Source organism: Danio aesculapii, chromosome 7, assembly GCF_903798145.1.
Source record: "Danio aesculapii chromosome 7, fDanAes4.1, whole genome shotgun sequence".
NCBI classification, from domain to species: domain Eukaryota; kingdom Metazoa; phylum Chordata; class Actinopteri; order Cypriniformes; family Danionidae; genus Danio; species Danio aesculapii.
Window position 1 is genome coordinate 20,982,571 of NC_079441.1, and position 15,565 is coordinate 20,998,135.

The 15,565-nt window shown below is 36.8% G+C and overlaps 1 protein-coding gene across 3 annotated transcripts; it reads left to right on the top strand.

Moving 5' to 3' along the window:
* On the top strand, window positions 1-9,874 carry ugt5g1 (UDP glucuronosyltransferase 5 family, polypeptide G1). Of its 3 annotated transcripts, none has more exons than XM_056461247.1 (4): window positions 1-240; window positions 3,822-4,153; window positions 4,579-4,648; window positions 7,728-9,874. In XM_056461247.1, exon 4 carries the CDS (start codon window positions 7,739-7,741, stop codon window positions 9,323-9,325), a length of 1,587 nt encoding a protein of 528 aa, XP_056317222.1. In that variant the 5' UTR covers window positions 1-240; window positions 3,822-4,153; window positions 4,579-4,648; window positions 7,728-7,738; the 3' UTR covers window positions 9,326-9,874. The 3 variants fall into 3 exon arrangements, with proteins under 3 accessions (XP_056317222.1, XP_056317224.1, XP_056317223.1); XM_056461249.1 differs by having other exon boundaries at window positions 3,822-3,964; XM_056461248.1 differs by lacking the exon at window positions 3,822-4,153.
* Window positions 9,875-15,565: the final 5,691 nt, after the last annotated feature.

Consider the following 15,565-nt stretch of genomic DNA (forward strand, 5'->3'; position numbering starts at 1 on the left):
ACAAGAAGATTAAGGATACATTGTAAAGGTTATTAGCTGCTGTATTCAGGTGTTTTAAACAATAAACGAAACTGTAAGTTCTGTACACCACTGTTTGAGCTTTGAAATAACACTGAGCGTTTGAACTTTGAACAGTCAGTATAGATCATAGCTGGAAAACAATGTGCTCTACTCAGCCAACTGAACTCTGGAAAGTCTCGCTTCTTAACGGAAACAAGACTTTCACAAGAACGAGAACAAGTAAGACTTTCACAAAGATCATTTTTAAACCTTTCTGTGTTTTAAAGTTTCTGATTATTCGCATTTCTGTGTAACTTTTAAGCTGAATAATTGACATGCGTTTACCTTTAAATCTATCAAATATGTGTTTTCACATTCATTTAAATGCTAACATACACTTAGCACTGTTAGCATGTAGTTAAACACCTTGCTGCTTGATGGATTTTGTAGTTGTTTTTAAATTTTTTATTTATTTTTTGACATATTATACTAAAAAAAGTACAATACAACACACAACTTTATTGTCAGACTTGCATTTGAATGTTTTCCTTTATAACAGCATGATAAATACTCCTTACAATGAGACAAAGACTAATACAAAAAAATGTACACAGACCTTATTCAGCTCCAAGACAGCCTGATGTAAACATGACTTTTTTAATTCACTTCATTAAAACTTGGCACTCTAATTCGATTGTTCATAATTGATGATTCAACACATGACTCGGGTTTGAAATGCCAGCCTTGTGAGGTTCTTGTAATACGAGTACATCATATAATTTCTCGAAAGGCTTTCCTACTATCTTTGAACAGATTTTAATCTGGTTCATCAGCTTTGTTTTTAGACTTATATACCATACAGAAGTATCTGTTACTTAAATTCTACTCAAAGTATAAGTAAAAGTTGTGAAACATATATTATGCAGTGAAACATCTTACATTAGAGATGTTTTCTTCTTAGGGTGTTTCTAAGTGTAAGTTAAATTATTTGCCATTCATAGACTATACATTTAAAATGTGAGATTCATTTTATGTGAGAACACATAACATGAATGTAGGCGCTGCTGTGAATTGGAGAAGTATGGTGGCCGAGAGAGCTCAACATGCTGCAGTTTAAGAAAACACATGCAATTATAGAAAACATCAACAAACATCAACATGCTGCAAATCCTCACAACGCAAACACAAATTAATAAAACGTGCTGCATTTCCCAAAACGAAAACAATTTACGAAAACGTTCTGCATTTTCCCGCAATGCAATCAAATGAATAAAACGCTCTGCATTTTCTCAGAACACTTGCAAAAAGGACATAACACAATGGAAATGTTTCAAGCGGACACTAAAACATGATGGACACAGCTGTGCTCTGATTATGGCTGCGCCCGAAACCACCTGCATTTGAATTTAAACATACTACCCAGCCATTAGAAAAAGTACATTCTATACAGTATGAATGTGAGCAGTATGAATGGAATTCAGATGTACTACATCCACCATTTTGGCATAATCACGTGACCTACAGTTGCGCCGATTCACTCCCATTCATGAATTCTCTCGCAGGGCATCATGGAATAGCGCAGCGTGCATTGGATGCGCACTTCAGAATCTCGCCGGAAGTAGTAGGCCATCAGGGTACTTCTCGCATACTGTTTTTCTAATTCTGAGAATTTGGACATACTGCTCGGCTCACATACTGTTTTTAGCGTACTATGTAGTATGGAAGTATGCGATTTTGGACACAGCCTAGTGCTCAATGAAGTTGTAGGTGATTTTTGAAAGGTGAGTTTTTTTTTTTGTTTTGTTTTTTTTTTATCCTGATTCCCTTGTCTTTTGTATGTTATTAGACTAATTAACCATAACCTAAATAGCCAGGTCCGTCACGTTTTAGAGTCCCATAGAAACATTTCTATTGTTTTCTGTGCTATTTGAAAGTGTTGTGAGAAAATGTATTGTGTTTTCGTAAATTGTTTGTATTGTGAGAAAATGAAGCACGTTTTTAAAAATGTGTTTGTGTTGTGAAGATTTGCAGCACATGTGCTGTCAAACAGATGAAGATCTTCTCTTAATTTGCTGGTGCTTTTCGTAATTGCATTTGTTTTCTTAAATTGCAGTACATTAAGCTCCCTTGGCCACTGTAAGAAGAGACAAACCAGGAGAAATTTGGGGTATTTTCAAAGCAGAATCCTTTAATTAGAACTCACCGTTGCTGTGTCGTTCATTGAAAAATCTTAACTACTGCAGTTGGGACTCAGTTAAGTACACAGTTTATTGGGAAGTGCTCTGAAAACTAGACTGACACAATTTCAATTTACTAAAACTTTGATGTTAAGCTGCTTTGGCACAATCAACATTGAAAAGCGATATACTGTAAAAATAAAGATAAACTGATTTGAATTGAATTGCTTAATGGTAAAAACAACTACTAAAAACTGGCATTACAGATCTAGTAGAAAAACCTTGTTTTCCAGGCCTTGACTGAAATTATCACCCGGCCATTTGTTGGACAAAAAACACAGCCTTGCCTGGAACTTACAATATGCATTACTTTTAAGACATGATTCTGTATTTCACACATAGGCAATCATGCTAATGAGCCTAGAACTTATATTTTGAATTACTTTGGAGAAACGATACTGTAGGCACATTTATACTGTAGATACTGTAGATACATATAGGCAGTCAAACCTGATCCCTCAGAATGCAATGTAAAAAACATCATTTATATATTTAAAGAAATGTGTAATCTATCAGCGCCTATAATAAAATGACACAAAAACAGGTTGATGTAAAAAATCTAGCTGTAACGATATGTTTACAATAATTACGCACTCTGACTGACAAGTGTCTGGCAGTTGGCAAAACATTTTTTGTGGATGTGTTTGAAAACGTAATATACTGTAGTGCATTTAGTTATTGTTTAAGGCTGTTTGGGGATTTCAGTCATCATACAGATGGCTTCCTTCATTTTATCATCAGTGACTGATTATTCTGCTTAGCCAATCATAGAAGATAATAAAAAAATAAACATATAAAGTGGTGACTGCTACTTGGAGTATAAAGAAAATAGTGCCATACAGATACATCTCTAAAAATGTGCTCAAGTAAAAGTACACATTTTTAAACTACTTAGTAATGTACAATTCCTCAGGAAAAACTACTCAATTGCAGTACTTTGAATGTTTGTAATTCATGACTTTACACCACTGTTGGTTTTACAACAGTCTGTATGGTAACTCTTCTGTTATTAGTCCAAATAAGTTCTGTCTGAGTCGCAAATTACTGTTCAAGTGACAAAGAAGGATTAGAGCCTATTTAGTAGATGTTGGTCCACATTACTCAGTTGGGCAAGAAGGAAGGATAGTAATTGTATTACTCATGAATAAACTTAATACATAAATACACTTCATTGAACATGTACACAGACATTACTTATCTGCTATAAAACTGCAGCTCAACTATGTTCAAGTATAATAACTTATATTTGATTGTAACTTATAACTTAATTTGATTATAATGCAATAATATGCACCTTTTGTAAAGCTGCTTTAAAACAATAGTTATTGTAAAAAGAGCTATACAAATAAACTTGAATTAAATTGAATACTTCAGAAACAAAATGTGTTGAATTAATGCGTGGTACACACTTAGTATGCTGGCTTTTGCTTTGCACAGAACAGATTAGGGACCTTTAGAATGACTGCAAATACAAGCAATTTACTCCAAGGGTAACTGATCCAAGTTGTGTTCTGGCAAACAAAGCTCATGTGTGAGCGGAGTGCTGATTGCCCTCTTTGGACACTCTCTTTTGCTGTGCCCCAGTTTTGCTTGGTGATTCTGTTCAGAACTCCACATGGATCTGCAGGACAAGCTGACGATCAATGAGGTTGTTTTCTGTTCTTCGCTCTGATTGAAAGCTGATCCAAAAGTACGACCACAGACCACTTCTGGTCTCATGTTACAGTGTAAGTGAAGCCAGTGAAACCGACAGCCCTTCGCCTGTTTTGGCGTGTCTTATATGGTGGAGTTGCGTATGATTATATCAGCGTTGAATGCTTGAGTATACAATTTGGAAATCCTTGGTTTGTTTTGGGAGTATTTGCACCTGACCGCCGGAGTTACACCAGGATTGGCATCAAAAAAACTTACAAAAGGTAAAGTAAAATTTCATGGATGTTTACTTCAACACATTAAATCCTCAAACAAAGATAAGTATGCATGAGCTAAATAGCTGTATATTTCATAATGTGTTGGGCAAATAAATTCTTGACGTATTTGCTCACAGCATGACGCAGCTTGTTAAAATGCCTCTTGAAACATGTTTTGTTAAGGTTTAATAGAGTGTTTGAGGTCATCTGTTGTGCTGAATGCAGATGTTTGAGTACAAATCCACAGTGACTGGCTAGATGAATTGGGAGAGAGAGCCAATGGGAGGAGCTGGATAGGGAAATGGGATTTAGGAAAGAAGGGGAAGGAGAGAGCTCTTAACAGAAAGGGCTTGGCTATTAAGGATGAGACTGTTATCTTCTGCTGAATGCTTCACAGATTAAGAGCAGTTGTTTTTGCTTGTTACTTTAAGATCTGGAAATCATCACTCGACATCATTGGTTCCAACTCACAAATGGATTATGATCTAACAACACAAACAGGTAATTCCAGCAGTGATCTAGATATAGAACCAGTCAGACACAGAAACAGAAATGCTCATGCTTTGATTTGAAATCAACTTTTTTAGTGTATTGTGCTGTTCAACATTTTCTTTAATGCTTATTGCTGACTTTTAGGATATTCTGAAGGCAATTCTGAGTTCATATTTTGTAAATTTGTCCTGTTTATTTGATGTATTTCAATATATAATTTTAACATTTGTTTATTGTTATTATTTTAATATGGTATTATTTTTTGCCTTAAAGCAGAGGTGTCAAACTTAGTTCCTGGAGGGCCGCACCCCTACATAGTTTAGTTGCAACCCTGCTTCAACACACTTACCTGTAGGTTTCAAACAAGACTGAAGAACAAAATGTGTTTGATCAGGTGTGTTTAATTAAGATTAGAAGCAAACTGTAGAGCGGCGGCCCTTGAGGAACTGAGTTTGACACATGTGCCTTAAACGATACCAAAAATTTTAATTATGTTATTAATTACTACAAATTCTTCTTACATCTTTAGAACACAAAATATCTCTTATCTCTGTCTATCTCATCTGACATGAACAGCAATGGCTTATTCGAAGGCCGAAAAACGTCCTCAAAACAGAGTATATGACAATTAGTGGTTTAATTGGAATATTGTGAGTTTATAAGAATACTTTTGTGGGCATATGAACAAACAATTATGTGAACATGCACCCTATAATAAAACAAAGTAGAAACTATCGAATAAAGTAATTATTTTAGTTTTATGTGCACACAAAAGAATTCTCATAGCCTCACAATATTTCAATTGAACCACTGAAGGCATAAACCACCTGACAAAAGTCTTGTCGCCTATTCAAGTTTTAGGAACAACAAATAATAACTTGACTTTTAGTTGATCATTTGGTACTGTATCAGAAGTGGCTTATATGAAAGGCAAAGGCCTCTAGATTACGCCTATTTTACCAAAATAAAATATGATCATACCTTGATTTTTAATTATTTAATTAGGACAGTAAGGTCTGACTTTGTCAGTAGTTTTGTCATTTAACAGAAATAATGTACGGTATAGAATATAAAGTTATGGTGCAGTGGAGATGGAATTAATGTTGTGTATGACTCCCATGAGCTTGGAGGACTGCGTCCATACATCTCTGCAATGACTCAAATAACTTAATAAGTCATCTGGAATGGCAAAGAAAGCATTCCTGCAGGACTCCCAGAGTTCATCTTTATTTTACCCCAGACATGCTCAGTAATGTTCATGTCTGGTGACTGAGCTGGCCAATCCTGGAGCACATTGACCTTCTTTGCTTTCAGGAACTTTGATGTGGAGGCTGAAGTATGAGGAGGAGCGTTATCCTGCTGAAGAATTTGCCCTCTTCTGTGATTTGTAAGATGTTGATATTACCATCCTCTCTTGAACACCCCCATGCTGAATGTAATCCTAAACCATGATGTTTCCTTCACTAACTTGACTAATATCTGTGGGAATCTTGGGTCCTTGAGGGTTCCAATTGGTCTTCTGCAGTATTTGTGATGATTAAGATTGGGGTTCAACAGATGATTCATCAGAAAAATCTACCTTCTGCCACTTTTCCAAATGATCAATTAGAAGTCAAGTTATTATTTTTTGCTCTTACAACTAGGATCGACAACAAGACTTTTGTCAGGTAGTATCTGGTTTATTTTGAGGATATTTTGGAACATTTTCTGGACTGTCAACGGAGGATGAGGGAGCTCTCAGATTTCCTCTAAAATATCTTAATTTGTGTTCTGAAGATGAATCTCGGGTTTGGATCAATATGAATGTGAGTAATTAATAACATATTTCATTTTTGGGGTGAACTAATCATTAAATTAGTTTACACTACCGGACAAAATCTTTTTGTCGATCCCAGTTGTATGAGCAACAAATAATAACTTGACTTCTAGTTGATCATTTGGAAAAGTGGCAGAAGGTAGATTTTTCCGATGAATCATGTTGAACTGCATCCCAATCATCACAAACACTGCAGAAGACATACTGGAACCTGCATGGATCCAAGATTTTCATAGAAATCAGTCAAGTTTGCTGAAGGAAATATCATGGTTTGGAGTTACATTCAGTATGGGGGAATGCGAGAGATCTGCAGAGTGGATGACAACATCAACAGCCTGAGGTATCAAGACATTTGTGCTGCCCATCACATTACAAACCACAGGAGAGGGTCAAGGTGCTCCAGGATTGGCCAGCCCAGTCACCAGACATGAACATTATTGAGCATGTCTGGGGTAAAATGAAGGAGGAAGCATTGAAAATGAATCCAATGAATCTTGATGAACTCTGAGAGTCCTGCAAGAACGCTTTCTTTGCCATTCCAGATGACTTTATTAATAAGTTATTTGAGTCATTGCAGAGATGTATAGATGCAGTCGTCCAGGCTCATGGGAGCCATACACAATATTAATTATTTTTCCACTGCATCATGACTTTATATTCTATACTGTACATTATTTCTGTTAAGTGACAAGACTTTTGTCTAAGCAAAGTCATACCTTACTGTCCTATTTAAATAATTAAAAATCAAGGCATGATCATATTTTATTTTGGTAAAATAGGCGTAATCTAGAGGCCTTCGCCTTTCATATAAGCCACTTCTGATACCAAAAGATCAACTAGGAGTCAAGTTATTATTTGCTGTTCCTAAAACTTTGCAAGACGACAAGACTTTTTTCAGGTAGTGTATTAATTTAGAAAAATATTAATAATTTTGAAATGTGCAAGCATTATTTGTTAAATTCTGAATATTACATTTGTCCCAAGTGATTACAAGAAATAAATACAGTTGTCCTATAGCTGGGCACAAATCCAAAACTGATTCTAAATTCAACCTCTGCTTCCCGCAAGTGTTTTCTATTTAATATTTCATTTTGAACATGCAGTATGTGCTATGATAACAGTGTCTTTTGTATATGTGAAATGTCTTAATATTTAGCATTGGAGGAAAATGCACTGGCTGTAAAATTGTAAACATCTTTCTCTCTCTCTCTCTCTCTCTCTCTCTCTATCTCTATCTCTCTCTCTCTCTCTCTTTCTCTTTGCATTTTTAAGCTTTGTGAAAGATGGATTTGAGCTCCAAATGGTTATCTGCACTGACTTGTCTTCTGTCTGTGGTCTGTTGCTGTCATGGTGGAAATATCCTGGTGTTTCCAGAGGACGGCAGCCATTGGGTGAACATGCAAGTCATTTTAAGGAAGCTCCACACCCACGGCCATAGCTTTACAGTGGTGCGTTCGTCTAAAAGTTGGTACATCCAAGAGAACTCCGCTCTCTACAACACCATCACCGTCAACCCAATGGAGACTGAAGACGTGGGCCAGGACTACTTTAACATGCTATTAGAGAGGTCACTAGCACTGCAAAAGATGTCCCCGTTGGTCCGTTTCTTCGAACAGCAGAAAGATATCACCACCGTATTGAAGGTGTTTCACAATGGGGTACTCCGAATGGTTTCGGCCATGTTGGATGATGCAGAGCTTGTCAAAAGCTTGCGAGAAGCTAAATTCGACCTGTTGCTAACAGATCCTGCGTTCCCAGCCGGAGTCCTGGTAGCAAATTTCCTCAACCTTCCAATGGTTTATAATGTACGCTGGCTGAATGCAGGTGATGCTCACATGCAAACTGCTCCATCTCCTCCATCATATGTCCCGATGTACAACTCACTACTCCATGACCATATGACCTTCCAACAGCGAGTGGAAAATTTCCTACGCTATCTATGTAGCCTCCTTCAGGAGCAATACGTAATTGTGCCAATTTACAGAGAACTGCTTGAACGTCACTTCCCGCCAGGAAGTGATCTTCTATCAATGCAGCAATCTGCTGACATTTGGTTGATGAGAATGGACTTTGTTTTTGAATTTCCAAGGCCCACCATGCCAAACATCATCTACATGGGTGGCTTTCAGTGTAAGCCAGCTCAAGCGCTTCCAGTGGATCTAGAAGAATTCATGCAGAGCTCTGGCGAACATGGAGTAGTCTTCATGTCATTGGGAGCTATGGTCGGCGCTCTTCCTAGAACAATTACGGAAGCCATTGCTTCAGCCTTTGCTAAGATTCCTCAGAAAGTCATGTGGAGATATCATGGAGAACGGCCTTCAACTTTGGGTAACAACACTTTACTTTTAGAGTGGTTTCCACAGAATGATCTCCTGGGCCATCCAAAGACTCGTGCGTTTGTATCTCATGGGGGCACCAATGGCATCTACGAAGCTATTTACCATGGAGTCCCTGTTTTGGCTTTGCCGCTCCTCTTTGACCAGTTCGACAATGTTATGCGACTCCAGGTTCGAGGTGCCGCTCGAGTGCTTCAAGTCGCAACTCTTACATCTCAAGAATTCCTTGAAGGCCTTAAAGATGTGCTTGAGAACCCACTGTACCGAAGTAGCATCCGCAAAATGTCAGAACTGCATCGCGATCAACCCATCTCTCCTCTTGATAGTGCTACTTTTTGGATTGAATATGTAATGAGGCACAAAGGTGCAGCTCACCTTCGTTCGAAGGCTAATAATTTGGCTTGGTACTCATACCACAGTCTTGATGTGTTGGCGTTTCTTTTGGCAATCGCTGTGATTGCTTTTTGGACGTCGGTGTACGTCTGCAGATTTTTGTGTTGCAGGAAATCAATCAAGAAGAGGAAGGTGGACTGACTTGGGTTTTGAATGTTTGGATGTTTTTGCTGCAAAACTGGGTGAATATGGCAGGCAGCACAAATACAATGTTTTTCCATTTGAGTTTTTGTAGTCTGAACAGGGAAGAAAAGGTCATCTGCTAAAGACATTTCTGTAGCTCAAACAGCAAAGCATGGCCAAGGTCACAAGCTCGATTCCCAGGGAATGCATGCACTGATAAAATGAATACATTGAATGCAGTGTCATTTTGGAAAAAAGCATCTGCCAAATGCATCTGCCAAATTAACTGTTATAAGAAAATGTCCTGCAGTGAACCTATGTTTGTTTTGTTACTGTGACAACCAGTGTGAAAATATTAGCAGAAACTGTAGTCTCAAAAACGTAAAATGTGTAAATGCACTGCCATAATATTGCCTAACAAAATGTTATATTTTTACAGTGCCATATGAAGAATCATTGAGTATATTTCTGACTGTATGGTTTTGACCACTTGAACTCGTGTGTATTGAATGATGTAACCCATTCATCTCTGTATGTTTTTTGTTTATTAAATTCTTACAATCAGCATGCTCTCTGTCATATTTGAATTTGTTAATCTACAGTTTGTGAATATTAAAACTACACTCATGTGAAATATTGAGGACACAATTGAATTTCATGGTTTTCTGTATCTGATCCTTGGTAGGTCTTGCACTATAGCCAAAATTACATTGTATTGCATATGTATGTATGGGGCAACATTATCTATTTTTCTTTAATTGTTAAAAATCATTACAATATTCAGCAAATTCCCTACACTGTAAACTCCAGAAAGTTAAGGTAACTCAGACCATTTGAGGAAACCGATTGCAACAAACCATTTAAGTTTAAAAACAAATCCTAATGAGTACTGTGAACTTATTCCATTTGAGTAAACAAAGCAGTTTGAGCACAGTATAACCCAATAAATGAAGAGAACTCAAACCAACTGAGTACTGTAAAACCCAATAAGTTAAGGCAACTCAAACCGTTTGAGGAAACCGATTGCAACAAACCATTTGAGTTAAAAACTAATCTATATGAGTACTGTGAACTTACTCAATTTAAGTTGAAGTAATAAGGTATTTAATTTACTCTTTACCTTCAAAAATGAGTTCAAAACTCTTTTCAAATGAGTAGAATTCACTTTCTGTAAATTTTGAGTTAACTACACTCATTTCATTTGATAAAGTTGACTGTTGGGTTTTACAGTGTACTAATTTGCTAATTTTAATGATTTTACTAAATTGATTACCATGATCATTGCTAAGGACTTGATTTAGACAACTTTAAATGTGATTTTCTCAGAATTTAGATTTTTGTTTTTATATTCTGATTTCAGATTTATAAAAGATTGTATCTCTGCCAGATATTGTGTATTCTAACAAATCAAACATCAATGGAAAGCTTATTTTAAAGTGCTGTATAAATCTCAATTTTTTAAAAATTGACACTGTGACTGTTTTTGTGGTCCAGGGTCACAAAACAAAAAAGTTGTGAGGGGTAAGACTTTATTTTGATGGTCCCCATTGCACATTTTGTTGACTAAAAGTTGTATCGCAACTACAGGCTAATTACTTTTCATTTGAGTATTAGTAGACTTTCCGCTTAATATCTGCTGAAACTGCTCCTTCAACAGACTTAATGGCCCGTTTCCACAGTACGGTACGGGTCGGTACGGGTCACCTTTATCGAGCTTGGGTTTCCACTGCCAATGGTACACTTTTAGTGGGCGTGGTGTATGGCAGAAAGTTTCAGTCGACATCATTCTCACTTAAGAAAATTTCTACAGTAAAGCTGTACTGGTCAATCACAAATCATATGAGCAGCACTTCGCACAAAACAGATGCTTTATACACGTAAATACTTGTGTATAAATGTTCATTACTAACCTTTCTATGAACATGATTTGATTATAACTGCAGTTCAATGACAGTGTGAAATAGCCTACTGTAACGTCGATAATTTAAAATAAACAAATAAATGCAACATATATGAACACATACAGACCCTTACAATCTCCGATATGTTACCAATCACAAAAAAAACTACACACAACATACATTTAGTCCTTATTTAGGTTTAAAAACAACATGTAACAAATAGCCCACAGTCAGTGCAAACCTCGTATCTGTATGTTTAATCTTCACCAGCACATGTTAGTAATTTCGTCATTCCAAGTTCATAATAGTAAAAGGTGAAGGTAATAGTTAAACATGGCAGTTTGTTCATGTTTTAGGTTGCTGAAAGAATCGTTTGCTCCTTTGTTTTTTTTTTTACAGCTTCTCCTTTGTTTTTTTTGCACATCACTCTCACATTTGTTAGTTTCTGAAAGGATCAGATGTCAGAAGCACTTTAATAATCATGCGCACGTTATTATCAGGAGCTCAAAAAGTTCGTTATTTCAAATATAGACGCGCAGTGAGCTCTCTGGAGAAAGTGAAACCGCTATTTTTGTCATGCTAGGTACTCTTTGCAAAGGGTACCCAAAAAAGTACGGTACGGTTCGCTTTTTGGTACCTTTTGACAGCCATAAAAGCATACCGAACAGTACCTCACCACTCGGTGCAAACAAGCCATAACTAACTATAAAAAACTTTGCAAGTACATGTCAACTTACACTAACCCTAACCCCAACCTAACTTAGATTCAACAAAATGTGTTAAAGGGACCATCAAAATAAAGTGATATCATTGTGTGACAAACTTAGAACACCCATACTTTTAACAAATTGCTTATCAAATGCAGCAAGTGTGAGCACTTCTATAAAAGCATAAGTTTTGGTAATTTGTTGATCTGAAGTTTTCATTTGTGTGCACTACCAAAACATCAGTATTCCTCTCTGAAAAGCAACAGTTGCTGCTGTCAAGCAGGAGTAAAACAGCCAAATAATCAGAAATCCATCATTCCACTATTAGAAAATATATTTGCAAGTGAAAGACATTAATATACACACCAATTTTAGAGTTGACATCCCAGCAAATTCACTCCAAGATCATATCATGTATCATGGATCATAGTGTTCTTAGAGACTTGGCAGAAAACTCAATACACGCCTCATTTAACATGTTAAAGTTTATGACAGTACAATTATAAAAAGATGGGAAAAGTACAGCATGTTTGGAAGGGTTTGCAAAGGAAATAAAAATCAAGATGTTGCAGTAGTCTAGTCAAAGTCCAGCCCTCATCCTGAAAACAATAGAATTCAATAGGGTTCAATAAATCTTTATCACATGATTAAGCCAAAAATACATTGTGGGGCAAAATAATCACATTTTCTTTAATTGTTTAAAATCTTTAGAGTATTAAGGAAATATCATGTTCCTTGAAGATATTTAGTAAGTTTCCTACCATAAATGAAGAGTTCAGACGCACAAACCTCTAAATGCTATCTGAAATTTTCTTCTAAAATGAGCATTTTTACCATTTAACATTCAGAAATGTTCCCTTTCATGGCAAAAATAAGTTCTTTTCATGGTTTTTACAGTGAAATGCTGAGAAAAATCCTCAATTTTGCATATAAATTTCAGACAGCACTTTTTTGCATCTAAACTCTTCACTGTAAAACCCATCAGTCAACTTTATCAAATGAAATAAGTGCAGTTAACTCAAAATTGACTGAAAGTTAATTCTACTCATTTGAAAAGAGTTTTGAACTCAGTGTTAAAGGTAAAGAGTTAATTCAATACCTCATTAACTTAACTTAAATGGAGTAAGTTCACAGTACTCAAATAGATTAGATTTTAACTCAAATGGTTTGTAGCAATCGGTTTCCTCAAACGGTTTGAGTTGCCTTAACTTATTGAGTTTTACAGTACTCAGTTGGTTTGAGTTCATTTATTGGGTTTTACTGTGCTCAAATTGCTGCTTTTACTCAAATAGATTAAGTTCACAGTACTCATTAGGATTCGTTTTTGAACTTAAATGGTTTGTTGCAATCGGTTTCCTCAAATGGTTTGAGTTAACCCAAAAAGTTAAGGTTTACAGTGTTCAAATATATAGAAGCTCAATTTCTGATTTATTAATACTAATTTACTCATTTGAAAAAAAATAATTTGTTGCATTAGTCCAGTCATCCTGAAAACCATAGAATTCAATACCGTGTCTAAATCTTTTTCACATGACCATGTGTGTTTTTAAACCAACAATACCTGTAAAAAAGCCAACAAGATGTATTCATATTGTTCCCTCCCCCACTGTGAATGTGTTTAAATCATCATTAAAGGTTCAATCGGGAACTTCTTTGCTTGTTTCAGTTCTAAACCACTTCCTGGTATTTCTTATCTCAGGTCATGAATTCTTTCCTGCCCTCCTTCGTTTACCACATGTTCACATAAGCAGAATCCACACGGCCACTGTTGAGAATCAGCCGCATTTTGGCAACTACACAAAAACTGCGACTCTTTTTGCTTCAGTGTTGCTGCAGAAATTGCGATTCAGCCTTGAGTTATAACATTTTCTGTTTATCTGACTACTTCCTGTAAACCACAGAGATAGGGTTGGTGTTGAAAATCCCAGTGGATCAGCAGTTTCTGAAATACTCAGACCAGTCCTTCTGGCAACAACAATCCCTGTTTACAGATACCTAAATCCTCTTTCGTTCCATCCTGATGCTTGATTTTGAACTTCAACAACTTCCTCATTGCTCTTCATCTTGTCCACGTCTACATGCTTAAATACATTGAGTTGCTGCCTCAGTGTGATAGCACTCATTGTTGAGGCCAAACTGTGGACTCTTTTTAGCCCTTTCTGCGCAGATTTCTGTAAAAACAAAATAAATACATTTCATCAGATTAATGTGGAAGGACTTTGAGAGTATGAGCTGAAATCATTCATTCGTTCGTTCGTTCATTCATTCATTCATTCATGTTGCACCTATTTATCAGGGGACACCACAGTGGAATGGACCGCAAACTATTCCTGCATTTGTTTCATGCAGCAGATGCCCTTCCAGCCGCAACCCAGTACTGGGAAACACCCACACACTCTAATTCACACATTACAGTCAATTTAGTTTATCTAATTCACCTCTAGCGCATGACTTTGGACTTGTGGGGGAAACCGGAGCACCCAGTGGAAACCCACGCCAAAACGAGAGAACATGCAAACTCACTCAGAAATGCCAACTGACCCGGGACATGAACCAGCAACCTTCTTAATTTGATGCAACAGTGCTAACCACTGAGCCACCATGCTGCCCTTGAGCTGAAATTGTAACACATAAAATAAAAATAAAATACAATTGTTTGGTAAACAAAGTTACTTTTAGTCTAAAAAACAGATAATATTACTTTACAAATCTGCATATTAGTGAATAATATAACTGAATTGAGTATAAAAGCTTGAATAAATGAATAGAAATAAATAGATTGAATTGATGGGCTTATAAATCTACAGAAATCGGCAGAGATTTCTTTGGGCGCAGATTTCATGTGGCCCCTACTCGTTGTTTATAAATACATATACTCCCGGCCACTTTATTAGGAAAACCTGTCCAACTGCTCGTTAACAAAAATTTCTAATCAGCCAATCACATGGCAGCAACTCAATGCATTTAGGCATGTAGACATGGTCAAGACGATCTGCTGCAGTTAAAACAAATTTGGTGCCAGACGGGCTGGTCTGAGTATTTCAAAAACTGCTGATCTACTGGAATTTTCACGCACAACCATCTCTAGGGTTTACAGAGAATTGTCAGAAAAAGAGAAAATATCCAGTGAGCGGCAGTTCTGTGTGTGCAATTGCCTTGTTGATGCCAGAGGTCAGTGGAGAATGGCCAGACTGGTTCAAGCTGATAGAAAGACAACAGTAACTCAAATAACCACTCATTACAACTGAGGTATGCAGAAGAGCATCTCTGAACATATCCAACCTTGAAGCGGATAGGCTACAGCAGCAGAAGACCACACCAGGTGCCACTCCTGTCAGCTAAGAACAGAAAACTGAGTCTACAATTTGCACAGGCTCACCAAAATTGGACAATCGATGATTCGAAAAACTTTGCTTGGTCTGATGAGTCTCGATACTTTTATGCCCACAGTGTACCCATCTTCTGATGGCTACTTCCAGCAGGATAACGCGCCATGTCACCATGGCGTGAATTATCTCAGACTGGTTTCCTGAACATGACAATGAGTACACTGTACTCAAATGGCCTCCACAGTCACCAGAGCTCAATTCAATAGAGCACGTTTGGGATGTGTTGAAATGAGAGATTCGCATCATAGATGTGCAGCCGAC